The sequence below is a fragment of the Cyprinodon variegatus genome, unplaced genomic scaffold, assembly GCF_000732505.1.
Source record: "Cyprinodon variegatus isolate N-32 unplaced genomic scaffold, C_variegatus-1.0 Scaffold157, whole genome shotgun sequence".
Taxonomy (NCBI): Eukaryota; Metazoa; Chordata; class Actinopteri; order Cyprinodontiformes; family Cyprinodontidae; genus Cyprinodon; species Cyprinodon variegatus.
In genome coordinates this window covers 378,879-401,097 of record NW_015150610.1, presented here as the reverse complement: position 1 = coordinate 401,097, position 22,219 = coordinate 378,879, and the positions used below count along the sequence as shown (strand labels likewise).

The window sequence follows — 22,219 nt, the reverse complement described above, 5'->3', positions numbered from 1 at the left end:
AAAAAAGTTAGAACTGTAAATTTATCATTTGTCATTTTTACTATTTTTCAAGGCTGCACTTAAAAAAAAGATGAAATTGTCCAGAGAGCTGTTCCAAAAGAAAAAAAATATTTTTGTATTACAATTGTGTAAACAAAATGACAAATAAAATCTGTCTAATCTCTAACGTCTACTATCAGCATTTGTTAAAATGAACACCATTTTGAATACATTATAATAACAGGAATCTCTACTATAAAACTGCAGTATTTAATTATTTCTAACAGGAATATCTTAATTGGCGTTTAATATTGCTGTATTTTCTCTAACTGCAGGTTTGTGAGGATGGTGTCAAATTGGAAGGTGCCGACATAAAAGGCCTTGCAGCTCTCACTGCTGACTCTGTCATCCAGAATATCCACAAAAGACTAGAAGGACGTCCTGCAGGTTCTAACCACTGCTCATATCAGCAAATCTGCTGCCAGCAATTCAAGGCTGAGGGACTTTCTACTTCCTTTGCCTACTTATGTTTCCTTCCTCTCTTTTTTCCAGTACATTTTCTATGTTAGTAAACGTGTTATAAATGGACAGCAATAAAGTGCAACAATTTATAAGCAACTTCTCCTTAATAGTTTTATTTATTTTTTATGGTGTTTTGTCCAATTTATTGCTTTTACTCACTTACCATCATAGATAGTTATATTTGTGATGTTTTTTCTTTGGATTGGACACATTTCTTTAGGGAAAAGCATGGTTCTCTTTTTTTTTTTTTTTTTTTTTTTTTTTTTTTTTTTTTTTTTTTTGACCAAACCAGTTCTGCCTGGTATCTGCTGATTGCCTGCATTTATAAAGAAGTGTTCCTTCTTGCAATAATGGAAACTTGCATGCAAATTTGATCTCTTAGAATAAGTAATTTACTGTATATCTAAGCCTGTGGCTAATTTTAGTCTTGTGTAGCAGTAGCACTTTGTAAAGTAACAGCGCTTTTGGCCTTTAGACTGACGTGATTTTTTTTGGTCGCTAACTATTCTCTGTATTTTTAGAACAGGCCCGTGAAGAGGTGGTGCACTTCCTCAAAAGACCAAATAAAGATGCACGCTGTGTAGCAAAGACATGTTCTGGATGGCAGCTATTAAAGTCCCTTCTCTTGCTTACATCAGACACTGCAGTGAGTGATGGTCACCACTTCTAATCTGACATGGCATAATAATGATTGTTATTAATACACGTTACGTTTAATTGTAGATGCAGTTTGCAGTTATTGTGAATAAAATTCTGCGTGTAGCAACAACAGCAAAGCTATTTTAATTTTCACATTCTACTTTAATACATTTTGATATTTACCATTGCGCTCATGTATTTGCAGACAGTGCTGTCATGTTTAAACCCAGAGCTGCCTGCTGCTTTGGTGAAATGCCTGTACCTGCTGGTGTGCCTTCCTGCAAAACAAGAAAACACTGCCATGGAGCTGACCTTCCAGGAGCCTTTGACCCAGGTCAATAAACTATCAATCCCTGTTTTAAGGCATTGGTTTTATGTGCAACCTCTCATTTATACTTCGATTTTAAAGGAGAACAACAGTGGTTTCAGTAATAAGAGTTTTTTTTTTTCTTGAATGCTTTCTTGTTTTAATGCAAGGCTTTTATTATTCATTCACTGTATCAAATTAAATTGGTAAATAAAATGTGCAATCTGGGGTTTTGCTCCAGATAGCAAGGGAAAAGTGTGACCTAATGAAAAATTTTACAGTCCTTTTTTTCCCTTCCTGTTTGGTTGGATTACTCTATAAAAATCAAACGGAAAAATAAACTTCTCTTCCCCTTGAGGATTACCAAAGAGCAATTTGCTAATCTGTTTTTCATATACTAAAGACTTTTTTTTTGGCATGCAGCTTTACTTGCTTCTGTTGTGTCTAAATTTCTCCAAATTTGTTGGAGACATTTTTGCTGGGCTTTTTTTGAAATAAATAATTTGGGGATAATCCAAATAAGTTTTATTTTTATTTTTTTCATTGCAAAGTGACTAAAGGCTAATTGAGTCTTTGCTAATTTTCTCTTATGTGCCCACATAATGTTAATATTTTGATTTTGATAGGTGGGTGTTCATGTTGCTGCGGTCTGCAGTCTGGACGTTAGATGTCGCTGAAAATTACACACTGTAGCTTTAAATGCTTTATTGAGTAGCTGAAAACTCAGTGGATCAAAAATATTTTGAGATGCATAAAAACGTCTCGTTCTTCCTTCGAAGAGATTAAAAAAATAAGTGATGGCAGTAGTTTTAGCCATGATACTGATGCTGCTTTTAAATTTGGACTTTGAGCCTCACACTAAGTTAGGGGAATGATGTTAAATCTTACTGTAAATGTTCTTTATGTAAGATAACAAAATAACAGGACTCTCGAATATTATTATTATGCTATGTAACAGTACAAGCCAACAGCAATGCATGTATATATTTCTCTCTATCTAATGTATTCTATTTTTGGAAGACACATGCTGTCAATTGGGAACAATTCAATTGCAGTATAACCTCATTAAATACTAAATTCTGTCCTCTGGAAAATTCAGCTTCCCATGCTGGAGTTATAAGTAACATAAGATAAGGTTTTAAAAATTGAATCTTGAAAGTTTTGAATTCTTAGTACAATATTTAGTCATAATTTTTTTCTTTTTAATTTTTTCATTCAAAATGTAGCATAAATTTTATTTTTATTTATCTCTTTTGGGTATGATATAATATTGCACAGAGTCCTGGAGTAACTTCATCTTCTTCCCCCTAAACATATTTTGGTAGATTTTCCTTCAACTCTGCAAGCATCCACAGAATGTGGAACAGTTGGTGGAGACCCAGGAGCTGCAGTGTCTCATTATTGGTCTCACATCATTATGGGATCAGACCAGTCCACAGTGGAGGCATCAGGCATCACGTGTTCTCAAAGCCGTCTCTTCCGTTCCAACAGACAAAACTGTTCCAAGTTTGTTAAGTAAGTTAACCAAAAGCTAATGCAAATTTATAATTTTTCCCTTTTATTTTAATTCTTTAAATTTTTTATGTGTTTTTAATGTAGGAACATATTTCGCAATGGGTTGGTTCCCTTTTTTGTGTCTGTGTAAATCTCTGACCTTTTCTCCAAAGGCAAAAACTGCGTACGAATCTGTATCCAGAACCTTTTGCACATCAAAGCCAAAGTCCCAGGATCACTTCTAGCTGAGGTGGCGGTTGCTGTGTTTGGCTTTGTAAGAGACACGTATCACCTGAATCCAGCACTCTTTAATGAGTTTGACAACAACAATGGCTACAAGGCCCTGAGAAAAATCCTTAAACGGTGAGATTATACATTAGCAAAATGGAGAAAGCAAAGACATTCTTAATTCTACTAATACCACACTGCGTTCTTCATACTGTTTGTGGTTTGTCTCTGGTGGCAAAAATGAGATAAAACATGACTCTAATGATCTGATGATTACACAGAACTTGCATCAGCTCAGGTGCGGAGCTAGATGGGGGGCCAGGGGTTGGCCATGGCCACCCTTAGCAAATCATTGGCCACCTCTGTGGCCACCCCTACCATTTTTTCCCCTCTAATATAGATGGTGTCAGCAGTAATACTCTCAAGTAGAATATTCTTAACATTTAATTTTTTTGTGGTTAATTATACACATCAATATACTAACATCAAAGAGGATAAGTACAGAATTCATGCTCTTTTCAGAACTAGATTCTGTCTTACATCGGGTAAAGAGAAAAGGTGTCTCTGCAAGTCATCTAGGAGTCTTCAGTGAAATCATAGATAAATAACAATTTTAATAAAAACTTATCAAATAATCAATTAATGTAGATATTAGTGCTTGTAAATACAATTTTAGGCAGAATGTTTATTGATACAAGTAGGTAAGTAATGACAATAAAACTGAAAGTTTTATCCACTATACCTTTTATCTAGAAATCACGGGTGTTTAAAATATATGTGTCTATTTGTTAGCAAAAGCTGTAGGAAAGTATAGTTTGTCTTTATTTAGACTTTAGACAATTTGGATTTTTTGCTCATTCATTTTCCTGTTGGAACAGTGTAGATTGACCTTGAGGTTGTTGTGCTGATCTGCTTTTGGTCACCCCTCAGTGTACATTGGTTATTGCCAGGCCACCCTTATAAACATTTTTTGGTTACGCCTCTGCATCAGCTTAAGGTCGAAATTCACCAGAGGAAAATGTTGTGCATTGGTTTAAATTGAATGAATTTGAGCTTATACATGCATCAAAAGTTTTGGAAAACTGGATGCCCTGCATTGCATCCTTCGCCCTAAAAAGTAAACACCAAGTAACAACATGTAATGCAATTAGTATGAGAAGTGCAATTTTTTCCCACCTATATTTAATGTAAAAGATAACCAAGCTGCTTCATAGCATGGTTGCAACTTAACTTCAAGTGTGAATGTTTATGAAAGTTTGATTATGATCACTGTGAGATAAATCTCCAGTTTTGGTGATTCTTAACTTCACAAAACAATGCAAGACGGAAAACGCAAACTTGGTTTTAGATGAACTGTTTTGGAATCTGTCTAACAAGATTTTTTCTGGAGAAGAGTTAAGCCTACCACACCCAGTGATCTGAGGCGCTGTATACATGCATCATGGTGCTGCATGCTATCTATAGTGCTTACTTTTTAGGGCTAGCAGTCCCAGATTGCAATGCCTTACAGCCATGTTTTTTAACCGCTTGATGCATGTATAACGGAAATATCACATGAAAGAAATGATAAGGGGAAGGAACACATTTGTCTGGCACTGTAGTATGCAGAGTGCATTTATTTTTACACAGAGTCTCTTTATGGCATCCATAGAGCAGATTTGTTAGCATCCTTAGTTACTGTATAATGACAAATGAATTGCAAGGACACATATATGTACCATTTATTTATTTATTTTTTTTTTTTTTACAATTAAAAGCTGTGAAGATGGTGTTCCCTTGGATCAGTTTCAGCCTGTGGGGGAACTGCTGGCTCTGATTGCAGCTTTTACTTTTCTTGGGAAAGCAGAGCTGAAAGTGGCTCTTTGTGTGACCAATCCCCAGCCTGCCGGCTTCAGGTTTGACCCGCCACTCACTAAAGGTAGGTCAGGTCTTTCTAAAACCCTACCTTATTATCTCTTCTTGTACCATGAGGATAAACTACCAGCTACTCCTTACAAATGTGTTCTCCAAACTAAGTAGTAATTAGTTTCACATGCATGGCTCAGCAAAGATGGTTTCAGGGAGGGGAGAGCCCACTCAGAGGAACCACACACTTCATCCCTACTTTGCACTTCTGCCCTCGTATAATCCAGCTTAACTGCATCAACCCCCCTCGGCTGATTTCCCACAGACCCTGACTCCTCATCCCTCGTTCTGCTGCCCCCTTTGCAGTCTGCAGCCTCCCTCAGGTTAACAGGAAGCTGAGGTGATTATGTCTGGGATGATGAAGTGGAGGCTCCCCCCCTAACTCTGTTAGGTTTCCCCACATCCATTCACAACTGGCCTACAGCAGCTAGTCATCTATCATCGACGCACACACACGTACACACACACTTCCATCCAGGGCTCATAAATAGAGCATCTGTAATATACATACACAGATCAAGCCACTCAGCAGCCATCCATCACATCAAGGAGCAGAGATCTGTTTTCAGCAGAGGGATGAGGTGCGGTTTTTACCAACTTAATGCAATACAGTTTTAGGAGTGGAAACGTATCACATTATTAACCAGATTTATTGTTTACTTAAAACAAGCAATGTTTGTTTTCTTGTTCATGAAATGTAAAACATTATACAAATATTTTTTACAATGCACCAAATAAATGCTATTAGGGCACTTTATGATACATTCTATGCATTTGTAGCTGAAATCTGTTTGGCTTTATTCAATCAGAGCAGAGAAAACTTAGTTTTTTGAGGCTTCATGCTTTGTATTTTTGGATTAAAAAGCTCTTTTTTTTTTTTTACAGAAAGCGTTTATATATAGTTTGTTAGAGGGCATTTTTGTTGAGTTTTTATGGCACCAGTGGCTCATTTTTTCGACAGTAGGCTGACAGGAAAGGGGGTATGAGAGAGGGGGAGAGACATGCGGCAAAGGATCACGGGTCAGATTCGAACCCGGGTTGAGGACTCAGGCCTATGTACATAGGTCATGCGCGCTAACCACTGCTCCACCTGCACGCCCCAGAATATAGTTTTAAACCATTACCATTTCTGAAATCATACATACATATATATAAAAATAACCATAAAAAAAAAAAAAACAATTCTAATGATGCATTTTAAAATGTCCAGGTCTGGCTGTAAAGAACCTCCCTGCCTTCCACCTGCTGCAGGCTTCATTGCTGCATTCCCAGGATTCTCTTTTCTGCTGTCAGCTCCTTCGAACCCTCCAGTCGATCTGGGAGAAGGATCCTGCTAACTTCTTCCTTTTAGAGTGGACTGTCCAGTCACTGGCCCAGGTAGCTGCCCGTGTGTCCCATAAACCACTGCCTGTTCAGAAAATCTTCTTTTCAATGCTGGAAAAGGTATGAGCTTTAAATCTTACAAAAAATATATATATATTTTAAATCATTAAACTCTTATTCTTGGTTTTAACGGCTTGTTTTGTTCGTTGCTTTCCAGGTGGTGTTTAAGATGAGCTATATACCCCATGAGACACTGCGAGCCCTGCTGGGTGTACTGAAGAAGAACTGGGCAGGGACAGGTGGAGCAGCAGGGACAGAATTTAGTCTGGTTGCGCTCCAGTGTTTTTACAAGTGAGAAGTGACAGGAATTTCAGATTATTTTTTTTATTTCTTGTTTTTTCTTTCTTTTTCATGGCTGAGGCAGATTACCTAGGTTATTTTATTAGATTATTTTAGTGACCAGTTTTAATTCCTTTAACATCACTTTTTCTTTCTTCTCGTTGTCTCATCTCAAAAGCTTGAATAAAAATTTAAATTCTTCACTGTTTTGTAGGATGATTTTGCATAGCACTATGCTAACAGAGGTGCTAAGTGATTGGGGAATACTCGAACTGTTGCTTGGAGAACTCCGCAGGAGGGCTAAGATCCTGAGGAAAGCTGGCGTTGTTTCTCCGTCCAAAGAGAGTGAGAGCCAGCATTTGAATTTCCTGACCTTTGAAACAATCCTCAAACATAACATCTGAAAACTTTAGCAACACTTTTTCCTTCATGCTAATATAAAAGCTTAATTTATACACACCAATTTCTGTGCACTAAGGATGTAAAAATCTCTAAACAAGGTTATATTTCTCAACGGACAATTTTTTTTCTCTTTAGATCCTTTTCATCTTCAGTGTGTGGAGAAAAGTGAGAGGCAACTAACTACCTGCATGCTTCAAGTTGTTTCAACCCTTACTTTGAGATCTATCAAAAATACAGGTATTTAATTTGATTCATTCAATCATTTACTGAATTTCATTCATGAATCCTTAATATAGAGATGAATTCATTAAATAGAAATGGATATGATCTTAGTTATTTCTTTATCTATACAAGTACCGGTAAGTATAATTAATTTTGTTTCTGTCATAGAGGTAAACAAAATTTCACAGTTTTTTCCCCACACAGGATTACACATTCTATTTTTTGCATGCAGGTATATAGTATCTTTTTTATATAAGTATATATTTAGCCTAACTTATGTTTAAATATATTATATTCTTTAAGTTGTAAAACTTGTTTTTAATTATTGCAGCTTACTAATTAAGTTGATTCAATTATGTTTTACGTTATTGTTGCTTAGTCTGACTGATTATTGTGTAGCACTTTGTTTTTTCACCATGCAGGTATATTTATCAATAGAGCCACTTTATGTGTTTTTTCCATTCATTCATTGTATACAATTTAAATAAAACATTTTTTGCACCTGCATATAGAATAATGTATAATTATTGATTGAAGCGTTTTCCTCATGTTTTTTAGTGTCACTGCGAGATCTTGGAATGGTGCCTTACATAAAGATCTTCTTGGATGATGATCAGTATCGTGCTCCGACGCTCAGCATTTTGGAGCAGCTCGCTGAAATCAACCCTGATGAATTCATGAGCACAGCCATTGGATCCCTCTGCTCCTCCACGCAGCAGGAGCTCAGGTTAAAGCTGGACCTCTTGTCGGTATGTTGCTCATGCCCAGACAAGCATAGATGACAGCTCCTGGCCTCCCGCACACACTTAACTCAGATGTGCAGAGGTTCGAGTTAAACTCTAAATGCAGTCTTGCTCCATATTCAATTGTAACAATTTGTAATGCACTTAAAGCATGATAAGCTTGTGAATTTATTTTCTGCGCATGTGGGACTTTGATGAAATTACAGACAAATGCAGATTGATTCGCTAAAACTGATTTAGCTGTTAACTCTGGACCGATTTGATTAGGCCGGCAGTTTTGTGCTGTGGCGCTGTGAAGATTACCACCTCTATCGGATCAGTGAATGGGACAAAGATCTCATTAAAGCCTAACTAAGTTACACACCTACTGTATGTGTCCATTTTTATAGATGGCAAGAAAAGGAGCGCTCACACACGGATGCTCTTTGTCTCTCCACGTGTGCCGGCGTGCACGAGCAGGCGCGTGCATGCGTGCAATTCTTAGTGCTAACACGGTTATAGCAGGTGGCAATCAGATTGCCTACGACCTGGGTTGGCGAGTGTTGAGAGCCATTGTGATTACTCCAGTTTCACTTAATCACATTTTTCCCTGCGTTATGTCTCCCACATTACCTACCTGATGGATTAGCTTTCCAAATTCAATAGAAATAATGTGATTTTGTTCACCACCAAAAACTGGTTACAAGAAATGATTTATGATTTATCTATATGTTTCATCTGTTTTTCATGACACTTTTTTTTAATTGACTAAGATTTTCCAAAAGTCAAGACTTGAAGGAAAGCTTAGGCCCAGTCAAATCAATTTGGGCTCATTTGCTTGGATGTTTGTGTTTTAAATGTTTGTCTTTATTACTCTTTTTTTCCAGTCTGTGCTTCGAGTGTTGGAGAGCCCCAACTCCTGGGACGCCTTTAGGAAGGCAGGGGGATTCTCTGGACTCTTATCTCTGCTGGTGGACATGGAAGGAGCTCTCTTAGACCCTCCGAAAGGAGAAATATGGAAAACTCTGGGGCATCGCCAGCTGCTAGAACTCCTCCTTCTCACGCTGCATATCATGGCTCTGGCTGTCCATCTTCACATTGTAAATGCACACTATTTTCAAACAGAGGGTTTCTATGAAAGGCTCTCAGATGCACTTCTCCAGCTGGGCTGCTTCCACTTTGAAGGTCATCAGTGGGAGGGAGAAGAATTCTCCAGTGCCATGGTCTCAGATGAAAACCATGGTCCAAGGCAGAGCTTTGTGCAGTTTGTTGAGTTAGCTGAAACGTTGGCAACCCCCAGCAGTTGCTCCAGTTCGCCGCAGCAAAATTTGCCAAAAACTCTTCAGACGTGTATCCGGCTGCTCTCTTACCTCGACCAGTTTGCCACAGGGACCTACTCTCCTCAGGTTTTACAATTGGGGCAAATATCTGATGGTGAGTGTGATGAAAATAGGGAGACACTTCATGAACCTTCACATCCTCATGGAGGATGTGAAGCAGTTTTTATTTCTGGACCTCCGTCAGTCCTCTCAGGATTCGGTCCACAGTGTTTGGAGGAGAAACTTGGAACTTCCAAAACCATGGCACCCAGTCCAACAGTTAGCACAGTGGCCCAATTTAGGTAGATATAATTATACGCTCTTTAATTTACAAGTTAACTTTTTTAATAGACAAGTTAACAAAGGCTGTTAATCAAGTTGTATTGAGACTTGATTTTTATTTTTTATGTTTTACAGTAGGTTTACATGCGATCAGGTGATTCTTCATCCAGGGGCAGTACGAGTGATCATGACTCTCCTTCCTCATGTTTTTGCTCCAGAAGACCCACAGGTAACTTGTCTCTCAAGGGTAACACCAGTTGTTTTGCTTATGAAGCCCTAGAGGGGCTACATAATTGTCATAGGGCTCGACAGTTAATTGCAATATAATCTCAAATTAACAAATGAAATTTCAAGTTTACAGCAGCACTCAGTTTTGATCACATCATATTTAATAAGAGTAAGACAGTGACTTTCCCACTTTTTAGGTGGCAGTAATGGACTTAAATAGGCTTGACAAGGAATACAAAGTTGCACCTAGCATTAAGTTCCATTCAGGAAAGGAATAAGCCCTTTTCCAAACATCAGTAACAGTAAAGTCCTGCAACAATGGACACCAGACAAGAAAAACTTTAAGGTCATGAAAACAATGAAAGTCTGATGTAACACATTGATATAGTGCACAGGAAAATCATAATATAATCATAATATTGGTCGGAATAGAAAAAACTATCTAGTATTGGCAAAATGGTTGAGCCCAACAAGTCCTAATTACAAATATGAACAGAAAAGAATAATATTCTAATAAAAAACAGGTTAACATTTATAAATCACTTGGACTGTTGCATGAAGGACAAGAGCCTGTATTCATGGTAGTTTCTCACTATTAATCACATTTGATCTTTCACATCTATTCATCTATTAACTTCACTTTAATATCTAATAACTCATGTCTACTGCAGGTTTATAGAAATTAGACGTGATATACCAACAAATAACCAGTTTTTAGTCACAAGGTTGAAGAGCAGGGATTTATCTATTGATTTTTTAAAGAAAAGAAAAAAGGCACTCTAAATGTAGGAGTAGGTCACACCAAAGGAGACCTTCTGTTGTAAATGCAGATTTGTATATTACATACTTATCTAATCCTTCACTTTAAATCTCAATTAAAACATTTGAAGCCTGTTTTTTTTAGTTGAATAAAATACTATAAAAATCAGAGTGCTAATACTTGAATGTAACATTATGTTTGACTTTCTTCATCCATTTTCCATTAAAGCCCCATTTTTCTTTTTTTCAGCTCTCCATGGAAGTCCAGTTCTCACTGGCTCACCACATACTGGCCATGTTCAAATCAGAGCGAAACCGACAGATCATGTGTGAGGGAGGACTGGTGTCCACTCTCCTGACCCACTGCCGCAGCATGCTGCTGTCTCCAAACCACCCCCTGCATCTACCCGTGACGCGGATGTTTGAGAAGCTCTCCTCCCAGGCCATCTTAGGTTCCGATTTCAGGTTAGGTGCAGTCTGTGTCTGTGGTTTAAGTTTTTAATGTGCTGTATTTGCTAAACTTTAGCGTATGTTTCCTTTTAGACGGTTCCTGTGTTTAGGTGATCCTCTAATGTGCTTGGCGGATCAAAAGCCCAAGCAGGTTCTTATGGAAACTAACCCACCGCTTGAGACATCATGTTCAAAAGGTAGACATCTTTTTTACAATTACACTATTGTTGTAGAACTTTTTGAGCCTCTGTAAGGCACCTAAAAATATTTCTTTCATGCATTGATTTACATTTCTTCAGCATTAGCTGACTTTTCTAATGGCCTTACAGTCATTTATTTTATTAATATTTTTTAATTTTATTTCATTAATTTAAAATAACAAAAAAACAGATATTGATACATTACAGAACAAGAGCAGCAAGAAGAATAATTCTTAAATCATTATTACAAGGGTAATTATTTGAATTAAATGTTTGGATTTTCTTGGCTCTTTACAAGCTATAAATCATCTAGTAATAAATAGTACCATGAACACTGAAAAAAATTGTCTAATTAGTTGTGTGAATGAACTTTTTACAAAACTCTGGACTTAAACACCATTTGTTTTTACTCTTCTAACAAACTTAAAATCTTATTGCCAGCTGAGAGGATAGACCAGGGAAACACCATCCACCAATTTGCAGCTTGGCCCACATCAGATTTCTTCCAAAACCCTTTTTCTTGTTTGCCTCTCAGAAATGATACAGAAATCAAGTTGTTATTAAAAGTTTTTCTTAAACCAGATCAGAACACGCAGGCTGATGCTCAATCATTACCAAAGAAACTGAAACGGACCTTTAGCTTGCTGCAGCCTACAACTTCGATTGGTTCTGCCATCCCTGTCCACCAGATTGTCAGCCTGGTTTCCATGACAGCACCACGCACCTTCAGACCCCACCGGGTCTCTTCTTCTCCTGCCTTTGTAGAGTTTGATATGAGTGAGAGTGGATATGGGTGAGTTGTTTTCAAAAAAGTACATACCGGTACATATATTTATTTTTATTTAGTAATATATGTGCTGACCAACACTTTTTAACATGGTTTAATGTTTGCTTTAGGTGTCTTTTCCTGCCGTCTTTAGCTACGGTGAAAGGTGTTACAGCTGATTCCATCTCAACCGGTGGAATTGGAGGAGGTAAGCAATAATTCATTTCACGTTAACTAATTGTGAACAAAATGTGAAATATTTCCCTTTAATTTTTAAGAATGCAGAGGCTTCCCGCCAACAGCCGGCCTGTCGTTTACCTGCTGGTTCCAGATCAACAGATTCAGCTCGGCTTGTGATTCCCATCCGATCCGTCTGCTGTCAGTAGTGCGCCACATGTCCCGAACCGAACAACAGTTCATCTGCTTGTCAATCTCTTTCTCAGCCTATGATGGCTGCCTGGTTATCTCCACAGAGGAGGAAGCATTCACATATCTGGGTGAGGAAGGCAGAGGTTGTCTTTGTCTGTCTTTCTAACTCTCAGAAGTGTGCAGAGAGATTATCTGTACCTTATGTGCAGATATGATGGAGCCAGAGGTCTGCTCTCCAACCTCTTTGCCCTCGTCACTGAGGTTCCGCTGCTCAAGCATGTTGGTCCCTGGCCAATGGCACCACTTGGCTGTCGTCTTGGCCAAAGATGTGAAGAAAAGCTGCGTGACTTCAGCCTACATCAATGGAAAGCCAGTGGGAACAGGAAAGGTAGATGGGGGAAGAGAGGGGGAGGGGTGCATGGTCTGAATATATATATTCCATCATAGCTTCTCATTCTCTTATACCTGCTATCATCAGATGAAGTATATTCAGCCGTTCCCAGGTCAGTTTGTCTCCATGGATCCCACAGCTGTGATCGATGTGTATGGACTGATAGGAACACCAGTCATGTGGAAAGATCACGCAGCTCTAGTTTGGCGTGTGGGTCCCTGCTACCTGTTCGAAGAGGTGTTGAACGTAGAGGGTGTGGGTGTTGTTTACACACAAGGCACCGCATATTTAGGGAACTTCCTGGCTCTGCACAACACGGGTAAGTCTGTGCTTCTGGAGCACATCTATTGTTTTGTTTTGAGGAAGTCAAATCTTTAAATTAGCTCTTTTTCACTTTTCTTTTAGTAATGGGGAATATTTGTCTGTTTAAACATTGATTTTACTTCCTTCTGTTATTTTCTCAATAGAGGTTCTTGTTCTTTTGCAATGCAGGAACAGTAATCAATCTTCTTAGTTTTAAAGTTGATAAAATTTGATTATGAAATCACTGAGTTGATGAAAAGAAGTGTTGATCTAGAACATTGTTACGTTACATGTCTTTGCCCTTGTGTCCAGGTCTTGATCCGAATCCAGAGTCTTTCCCACTCAGGCTGGTTCCGGAGGAGCGGATTTCTTTTGGCATCAACCCCGTAACTTCCACTTTAACAACTGTGGTGCAAATCAGGGAGGATTACAATGAGGTGGATTCCAGACTGATTGCTAAAGAGGTAGGGTTGAGGAAGAACCTTCCCCATAACGATTCCGTTGTTTAAAAAAGAAACAAAAACAAATTGCCTTAATTTTGTACAACTGCAGATGGGGATAACATCTCGAGATCACACCACTCCTATTTTTCTCCTACAAAACATTAGCAAGCACCTGAGTGGTACAGCTCGCACCATAGGAGCTGCCCTGATTGGACATTTTGGTGAACACTCTAAGGTTTTACTGAGTCCATTAAAAAGTCCTTCTGTCTGATGTTCATTATGTTTTAATCTCCCTGTTTTTTGCCAGGTGTTCGAACTTTTATCCCCAGGTCAGCTTCCAGTGGTTTTCTTTTTGTAGGTGGGCCTGCTGTTGTTCTCAGTCTTGTTGCAATGGCGCCAGATGACAGCTCGCTGTATGCAGCCATTAAAGTTCTTCTTTCAGTGCTCGAGACTAACACTGCAATGCAGGAAGAAATGAACCGCATCGATGGATACAAGGTTTATCTGAGCATAGTGATGCAATGCTGTAATGTTGCTTTTTGTCTGCATTAACATGTGCTTACTGTTCTGATGTTTTCCCCTAGCTGTTAGCCTTCCTACTAAAGACGAAGAGCAGTCTTGTCAGCCATCGAACCTTTCAGCTTGCTATGTGTCTCTCAAGTTCATTGGAGATGAGCTGTGGAACTGGTTACCTACAGAACACACCTGCTTTCCAGGCTCTGCTGTGTGACCTGGAGGTACTGATAAAAAATAGTTAAAGATGTAGAGTAAGATGTTCTTTTACTAGTCGGATCATCAAAATAAGTGGTCCTCCTTATAGTAAAATCATTCTGGTGATATGTTTACGTAAGGCCATCCTACGTGGTTGTCTGACATAGTGGAAAAATTGCAAATCTTATTTTTGAAAGTAAGCTTGTATCAGCAATGCAAGCAGCAACTTTTAAATAGAGCATGCATGGGGAGAAATTTAATTGTGCATGCTCTCAGACGTATTTAATAGTCGTTCCCTCTTGGCAGTGGGTACAGGGTTGTGCATGTGCATTTTTTTTTAAAAGTGGAGAGGGCGGGTCTTTTCAGAAATTGGCAAAAATCCTCCACTATACCTTAAAGCAACAACATGAAACTTTTTATTAACTGCATTAAACAGAACAATAACTGATGTGATACATCTCTCTTTTTTCCATATTTCAGGTGTGGCAGAAAACACCAGACAGTCTAGACCTCTCAGTCCTAAACTACTTTGCTGAACTCCTGAATTCCTCAAGGTAATTCCCCCTGTTAACAGCATGTGACTGATTGTCAGTCTGTGTTTTTTTTAGAAGCTTCATGTCAAACCAGACTCTTTGTAACATTGATAATCATGGGGGAAGTCTTCCAGGCCTCACAAAAACTACAATTTGTTCCCAATGACTCACAAAGGAGCTTGAAACTTCCCACTCTTTTCTTACTATGCTCAAACTCTCTGTGGTTAGATCATGTTGATTTATTTTTATGTTTTCCACCATTTTCAAAGAAAAACGCTTTTTAATACATTTAGCAAAAGTGAAGCATGTCTCAAGTGGAGGAGTTCAAGTATCTTGGGATCATGTTCATGAGTGAGGAATGGATGGAGCTTGAGCCGGATTCGTACGGCATTGGCAGTGATGCGATCACTGTATCAGACTGTCCTAGTGAAGAGGAAGCTGAGTCAGGGGATTAAGCTCTTGCTTTTCCCATCTAAGTTCCCACTCTCACCTATGGTCATGAGATCTGGGAAATGACAATGAATGAAAGGACAAGGATGCGAATACAAGTGGCCGAAATGAGTTGTCTTCGCAGGGTGGCTGGGTGCACCCTTTGAGATTGGGTGAGGAGGTCAGAGTAGAGTCATTGCTCCTCCACGTCAAAAGGAGCCAGCTGAGGTGGCTCGGGCTTCTATTCCTGGATGCCTCCCTGTCGCCTCTCTCAGGAGGAGTTCCAGGCATGCACTATTGGGAGGAGGCCTCAAGGAAGGCCCAGGACACGCTGGAGGGACTATGTTTCTGAGCTGGTGTTGCCTCGGGGTCCAACAACAGCTGTTGGAGGAGGTGTGTTTGGATTGGGAAATCTGGGCATCTCTGCTTAGACTGCTTAGACGGCCATGGATAAAGCGGAAGAAAATGGATGGATGGATGGATGGATGGATGGATGGATGGATGGATGGATGGATGGATGGATGGATGGATGGATACATGCATACATGCGAGATTAAATGAGTCTACTATCCTGCGTTTATTGATACATCCCAGCTCCAGGACACCTGAATCAAATGAGCGTCTAGTTAAAAAGTATTTTGTCAGACCTGAAGAGATGCTAGAAAGATAATAGATCATTTGATTCAGCTGTGTTTATACAGAGATGTATCTAAATGTTAGAAGGCGGTAGGACCGGAGTTGGAGAGCCTTATTCAAATTTACTGTCCATTCTCACAGCCAACAACTCATGTAAAGCGATAAATAGTGCCTTGTTCTGAATTGACAGCCTTTATTGCCTGTTCTGTCAATGCACACAGAATCCTGTCATCAATGTCACAGAACTGTAGAGCAGAAATAGTCAAGGGAACGTTCAACAGAATCAGCCAGGAAGGCTGAGAAGAGGACTAAACGCTTATATGGATTGTTGAATTAGATTTTCTGTCTGCAGGAACAGATTGTGATTGATATCGGTGCTGTTTCTGTTTCCCTCATCATAACCAAGCAGTGACGGCAGGAATGCAGCGGTCATCCACAGCGCCTGTCTGGTGCCAAAGCTACTGTTTGAGTTGTGTGATCCAGCTGTGACCGTTCAAAGGGTTCACATTATTTCCGACATTGTCAGCTCACTGCTAAAGGCTCACTTGACTTCTTTGGACATAAGCAGGTAATTTATTAAATGTATTTGCTAAATACTAACAGCCTATATTGTTATTTAATTGTTTCTACATTTCTCTTTTCATGCGTTATAAGGCTTGGGCTTTTCCTGGTCTACACCCTCCCTCCTTGCAGTGAAAAATCTGAAGGCACTGACATATTGGATGGGGAACTTTCAAATGACATGTCAGGTAAAAGTTTAAATAAATACTTATATGTGATATATGGAAATCTGTCACTGATCCAGATTTGTTTTCTCTGTTCTGTAGCTCAGGGCTCAGGCCCAGCCAACATCATCTGCATACGCAACAAGATGCTGCTTGTACTTAGTGAAGTCCTCAAATCAGACAACCTTCAAAAAAAGTAAGGGTCAATACTTTAACATTTTGCTTAACATAAGTAGAAAAAATCAAATATAGTTTTAGACATTAAATCATATCATGGAAGGAATATTAATCCATTAATACAATATTTTTGTTTTGTTTTGTTACCCAATTAGTCACCAGGCAACTGTAATTCAGTCCCTCGGCAGTGATTGGTTCCTGCTCTTCCTTCAGGCCCACCTCCACCCTTCCACTTTGAAACTGGGCCTCATCCTCCTGACCCAGTTTCTGACCAGTCCAGGCCAGCAGAGCAGCTTCAGAGAGGGTGTGATCCCAGGAACACTGCTAGAGGGTGTAGAACCATTTGTTGTCATGGGTAAACAAACTTTGATCATTTTTAAACTTACTGTATTGTCTAATATCTTCCATTTGATGTATTTTGGATTTTATTCAAATTATGAAAAAAATGCCCTGCTTGTGTTACTTTTGTTCTGATTAATGAAGCTTAGAGTCAAATTAACTATGGTATGTGAAACACACAAGCTAATTTCTTACCACCCAAAACAACAAAAATTAACATTTTATTTTGGAAAACAAATGTTTCGGGTATGGCACCATTTTGTTTGTGCTCAGTTTTCTGTATCCATCTGCTTTAATCTTTTAAGGCAAAACAATTAGGCTCTTTCTAAATAAGTTTTGCATTATTACTATGCCCTTGATCCATTTTGTAAATTCAACAGCTGGTGGTTTAAAGTCAGTTGTTCATAAATGCTTTAAATCCTCTGGATAGAAATAGCAGCATATTTATTTAGGCTTTACTTTTGTATCTCAAAGAGTAGAATTTAGAGAATATAATAGAAAGTCCCTTTATTGTTCCACAATGGGGAAATTCTGGTAAAATTAAACAGTAAAACTCCAACATTATGCAGCATACTTACAGTGTTGTTATCTTGATGATACATCATTGATTCTATACAGAGAGTAGGCCTGCTCATATTTTCAAAAATAACAACTAATTGTTCTTTCTTAACATAAATCTTAAAAGCTAAAAAGTCTAACTCCTATCATTGGCTCTTTGCCTCTTATCAGACAACCTTCGAGCTCAAACTTGGTCCCAAGGTTCCCTCAGCGTCTCGTGTCCAGGTTTTGATGTCCTCCAGGAACTCTTAGTCAGACACACTCGCCTACCACATGTTTATGAAGCTTTAGCTGCTCTTCTGCTTGGGAGGAATACGAGTCACCATACAGAGGGAGAGGTGGGTTCCGATGTATGCTTGTGAATTCTCCTCTACTGTATCTTCCAGTTTTTTCTTTTTTATCAATGTTGCATTGAATCTTACGTATAGGTCAGCTTGGATGATGCTCTGCAGTCTTTCATTGAGAGCCAGCTGGAAGGTCCTGTTCAGCAGCTTTGTGTTGAAGCTGCTACAATACTTCTGGAGCTGCTTAAAGTCATTATATCTCAGGTTGAAAGAAGAGCCTGCATCTTCCAGAATATTTGATATTATTAGAGACGTGCAATAAAGGGAATGTTTGTGTTGTTTTTTTTCAAGCCTTTTTCTGCAGATCCATCTGATGGCGATGCACCATGGGAGGTGCAGCTAACGGCCAGTGTGATGCAGTTCCTTTGTCTCCTCCACAACCAGCGACCAAGAGACTCTCTGTGGACATCACCTGACTTCCTGCGTTCACTCGCTAGCATTGTTTATCCTGTGGAGATTTCTGAGGTGTGTTGTGTTACTGTGATTAGATCACACTGTCTTCATGTTGTAATATCTATGGTTTAATTCCTATTTTCTGTCTTACCTCAGGTTAATCTCACAACAAGTGAGGGAGAAAACGCACCCAGCACTCATCAAACCAGGAAGCCAGTGCTCGATTTTATGCGTATTCTGCTGATGGACAGTCTTCTTAATGTGTCTGCAGGCTCCAGCACACATCCTGTAGTTCTGCTGCTGGAGGTAACTTCAAATCCGACATAATCGCTCACAGAGTTAAACAGAAACAGTAAATGCTTGGATCATTTGGGACTTTTAATGATTTCTTGGATCCATTTTTCCAGGATAGAATAAATATGCAACACAGCTTCGGCCTATTTTAAATAATTAGATTTCATTAGATATACTGATAATGGCTCAATGCACATTAAAACCGATATTTGGAGAAATTGTTCTTTTGCAATTTCTTTTATTAATGTGTGGAAGAACGATGGTATTTAAACGTTTTAACAAAGGCTATGCTGTGGGTGTATGAAGGACCATAGTGGGTGAAAAACTGATAGAAATAAAACGAGCCTATTTTGTCTTTTTAAAATATTATGTAGAAGTAAATGCTTATTAAATCACACTCCTATGTAATCTGTCCTGTTTTTTACATCTCAGCTATATAGCTGATTTTAACTGTGATGTATCAGCAGTATTTTAACATTTCTATACTGTTAATATGTCTTCCATGGAACAGTTCCTCTATTAGCGGGAGAAAGTCCTCCATCTTCATCATTTCACCCACTTTGTGCAAATCCCCAGAATGATGCTACCACTGCCATAACTGACACATTCTATAGAGTTATCAGATCCAAATGCATACAAGCATTGATCTTATGTTTGTATATTGATATATCTCAGCTTTTGTGTCATCTGAACACTTGAACCCTCAACTCACAAAATGTAGATTTCCCTGTGGGTAGTTTTAAACTATAGATGAGCTTAATTACACCTAACCAACAGACAAGTGTAATTTAACATAAATGTGTCTCTATTAGGAGTGTCATTGCCTAAGCCTTTAGATATAACTAAATATTAAAACTTAGACTAATACAGAAATTCTTTGATAGTCAATTGTTACTTTTAATATTGGGGTATGTAAAGATCTGGCCTGCGCAGTATTTACCTTGTAGTATTGAAAATGCACATCCCAGTCAGGATCAAGTGATGCTCACAACCACAAATGTGCTTCTGTTAATAATGACGCCTCTTCAGTTTAATACAATTCTGCAAAGCTCTTTTTTCTCCAGAAGGTGCCACTCTATGCTCATTTACTAAACCAGTCAGTGCTATATGTTTCTTATGAAGTTATTCACAATCAGGGTGCAAGAAAGCTCAAAAACTGCTCAAACCCTCATGAGGGTTTTCATCGTAACAAGCTTCACCTGCAATGCATTTACAATCATCTTTACACCTGATGTTTAGTGAAAGTTTTTTTTTTTTTCTGGTCTAGTTTTACCCTGATGGCATGTCTCCCGAGCAGAGACAGAGTTTTCAGTCTGAGCTGGTGGAGCTAATCATGAACATCATCCATGTGCTCAGCCATGAGGATGATAACAACACCCACCTCACCTCACAAGGTAACAGAAGAACAACTTATTGTTCTTCATCTAAATCTGAAATAAACAGAAATAAAATTATCATAATTTTTTGCCTTTTCTGTTAGACAGCAATCAGAGACCTGAGGGAGAAATGGGTACCCTGATGGAGAACGTGGTGCTCTTCGCTAGGATTTTGCTGCAGAAACTTCACAATGGAATATTTACCGGAGATTCTGAAATTTTACTCGACTTCCTTGCAGATCAGATCATGGTGGTGAGATGGAGACAAATGGCAATTACAGTACAGACTTCATTAGATGAATTCAAAGTTACATGTTCTGGGTCTATTTGAATACCCTTTTACCCATATTTGGAATTAAAATTGATATTGACCAGAATTTTGAAGCATTTTCTGTCCTATTGTTCTGTTCATTACTTCTAGGCTGTGGGGAAGGCCCATTCTCAAAGGGAGAAAACGGTGTCCTCTCTGTACTCGTGCACCAATAAAGTCTTGCTTTACTTTCTGTCCCAACCACGACAATCCCAAGAAGGGAAAGAAAATGTCATCAGGGCATTGCAGACCTTCATGGAACGATGGGATGTGTTCATGGCGACCTACAACTCTAACGTGAACTTCATCACCTGCCTTCTTCACTGTCTGTTACAGATTCGCTCCGGCAGGTAACGGAAGGATTGAAATCCAGACATGAGCCAGCGTTAGATTATTACTGTATGATATTCCCAAATAAAAAGTCCCTCCTTTCACAGTAGCAAAGTGTTTTTAATTTAATTTAAGACAGAAATATATGTTGCTGCACATAGATTAACTTGCGAACAATTATGTAACACAGCTCCTAAATTTAATTTTGTTTTTAAATTTTTTAGTATGGCTTTGTTGCCTGTCTGTAGAATTAGAGATCCTTTCTTGTCGCACTGTAGTGAAATTTAGGTGTAATCGCGGCGAAGTTTCAGGCAAATAAAAGCATGCTTATACACACAGTTAAGAATATAAATATTACAGTAAAAACTTTTTTTTGTTTTAAACAGAACCCTTTTGGTTCCCTTGATATTTGTTTTAATTTTGTATAGTTGTTCCTGTACTGACCAGCCTTTTTATTTGTGTTGATTTAATATGTCATTTAAACTAAATGTAGCAGAATAATTTTTTTGATAAACTATCTGGTCCCTTTTTAAAACAATTGTAAACCAAAATAACAATGAGCATCAATTTGGATTCAAACCTTGGTAGGCTCTTAATACCACAAACTGTACCATGCCTTGTTGACTCTTTAATGATTGTATTTTACTCCTCGATTGATTAGCAAATTGAATGCACTTTTTCTTTATAGCTATCCAGAAGGTTTCGGATGTGTGGCAAAAAAGGGTCACATCAAAAAGTCGAGCCCATTAACTCACAGAAGTAAATCCCCGTCCACCCTCAGCAATGGAGCAGACATCACAACAGGTTTAATTTTTTTTCTTAAAAATTTTCAGTATCTGTCTCTTTACAAAATATAAAAAGTTGTTTTTTATATGGTTAATTTTTTTTTTAGGTGATAAACAGCTGGTGTCCTTAGCCGAGGCCTGCTGGTCAAAGGTAATATCAGAAAGGCAGCACATGCTTGAAGAGAGCTTCAAGGTTGACATCTCAGCAAGCGCTAGGATTGAGACAAAACCTGTGAGCATGACGGAAATTAGTCCTCTGTGGGAGGAGATGGCACACAAGGCCTGGCAGCTATATAAAGGTAAGCTTGCACTTGACAGAAAGCAGCGAGGGTGATAAAGGCTGACTGAGTGCTATTCATATTTTTTATGTCTTCTCAGACTCTCAGAAGATGAAAGCAGCCAGTAGATCTCAGAGGACACTTAATGCCATCAGTAGTGTTCTTCGCTCTGCTTTGGGCAAAGGTCAAGAGTCAATAAAAACAGAGGTGTGTTCTCCATCTTTATACAAAAACATTTTTTTTACTGCAGAGGAAATATGCTAAAGGGTTTTCAAATGAGGTCAGCTATTTTTTTCAATTGTACAGAAATCTTTCCTTCATGATAAAGTGGTATGAAAAAAAGATCATCATTAAACAAAAGCCGGAAAGTCACATAGGAGACGCAGAAAACATACGAAAGAGGATGCTT

At 38.6% G+C, this 22,219-nt stretch overlaps 1 protein-coding gene across 2 annotated transcripts in view; it reads left to right on the top strand.

The window, feature by feature from the left end:
- The window catches only part of wdfy4 (WDFY family member 4), a 60,341-nt gene that overhangs the window by 4,382 nt on the left and 33,740 nt on the right, over window positions 1–22,219 (top strand). The window contains exons 3-41 of one of the 2 annotated variants that reach the window (XM_015377679.1): window positions 315–426; window positions 1,023–1,147; window positions 1,346–1,474; window positions 2,773–2,962; window positions 3,115–3,304; window positions 4,927–5,087; window positions 6,285–6,517; window positions 6,615–6,748; window positions 6,951–7,081; window positions 7,274–7,375; window positions 7,919–8,109; window positions 8,970–9,703; window positions 9,819–9,912; window positions 10,921–11,135; window positions 11,214–11,317; window positions 11,903–12,113; window positions 12,218–12,294; window positions 12,365–12,583; window positions 12,665–12,843; window positions 12,934–13,165; window positions 13,462–13,613; window positions 13,702–13,813; window positions 13,900–14,090; window positions 14,177–14,329; window positions 14,784–14,857; window positions 16,311–16,469; window positions 16,556–16,650; window positions 16,729–16,822; window positions 16,959–17,158; window positions 17,872–18,038; window positions 18,129–18,248; window positions 18,336–18,509; window positions 18,594–18,743; window positions 19,999–20,125; window positions 20,212–20,360; window positions 20,529–20,767; window positions 21,436–21,551; window positions 21,640–21,831; window positions 21,911–22,017. In XM_015377679.1, the coding sequence (XP_015233165.1) occupies window positions 315–426; window positions 1,023–1,147; window positions 1,346–1,474; window positions 2,773–2,962; window positions 3,115–3,304; window positions 4,927–5,087; window positions 6,285–6,517; window positions 6,615–6,748; window positions 6,951–7,081; window positions 7,274–7,375; window positions 7,919–8,109; window positions 8,970–9,703; window positions 9,819–9,912; window positions 10,921–11,135; window positions 11,214–11,317; window positions 11,903–12,113; window positions 12,218–12,294; window positions 12,365–12,583; window positions 12,665–12,843; window positions 12,934–13,165; window positions 13,462–13,613; window positions 13,702–13,813; window positions 13,900–14,090; window positions 14,177–14,329; window positions 14,784–14,857; window positions 16,311–16,469; window positions 16,556–16,650; window positions 16,729–16,822; window positions 16,959–17,158; window positions 17,872–18,038; window positions 18,129–18,248; window positions 18,336–18,509; window positions 18,594–18,743; window positions 19,999–20,125; window positions 20,212–20,360; window positions 20,529–20,767; window positions 21,436–21,551; window positions 21,640–21,831; window positions 21,911–22,017 (6,534 nt within the window). Of the gene's footprint in view, window positions 1–314; window positions 427–1,022; window positions 1,148–1,345; window positions 1,475–2,772; window positions 2,963–3,114; window positions 3,305–4,926; window positions 5,088–6,284; window positions 6,518–6,614; window positions 6,749–6,950; window positions 7,082–7,273; window positions 7,376–7,918; window positions 8,110–8,969; window positions 9,704–9,818; window positions 9,913–10,920; window positions 11,136–11,213; window positions 11,318–11,902; window positions 12,114–12,217; window positions 12,295–12,364; window positions 12,584–12,664; window positions 12,844–12,933; window positions 13,166–13,461; window positions 13,614–13,701; window positions 13,814–13,899; window positions 14,091–14,176; window positions 14,330–14,783; window positions 14,858–16,307; window positions 16,470–16,555; window positions 16,651–16,728; window positions 16,823–16,958; window positions 17,159–17,871; window positions 18,039–18,128; window positions 18,249–18,335; window positions 18,510–18,593; window positions 18,744–19,998; window positions 20,126–20,211; window positions 20,361–20,528; window positions 20,768–21,435; window positions 21,552–21,639; window positions 21,832–21,910; window positions 22,018–22,219 lie in introns of both variants that reach the window. The other variant, XM_015377678.1, reaches the window with a different exon arrangement.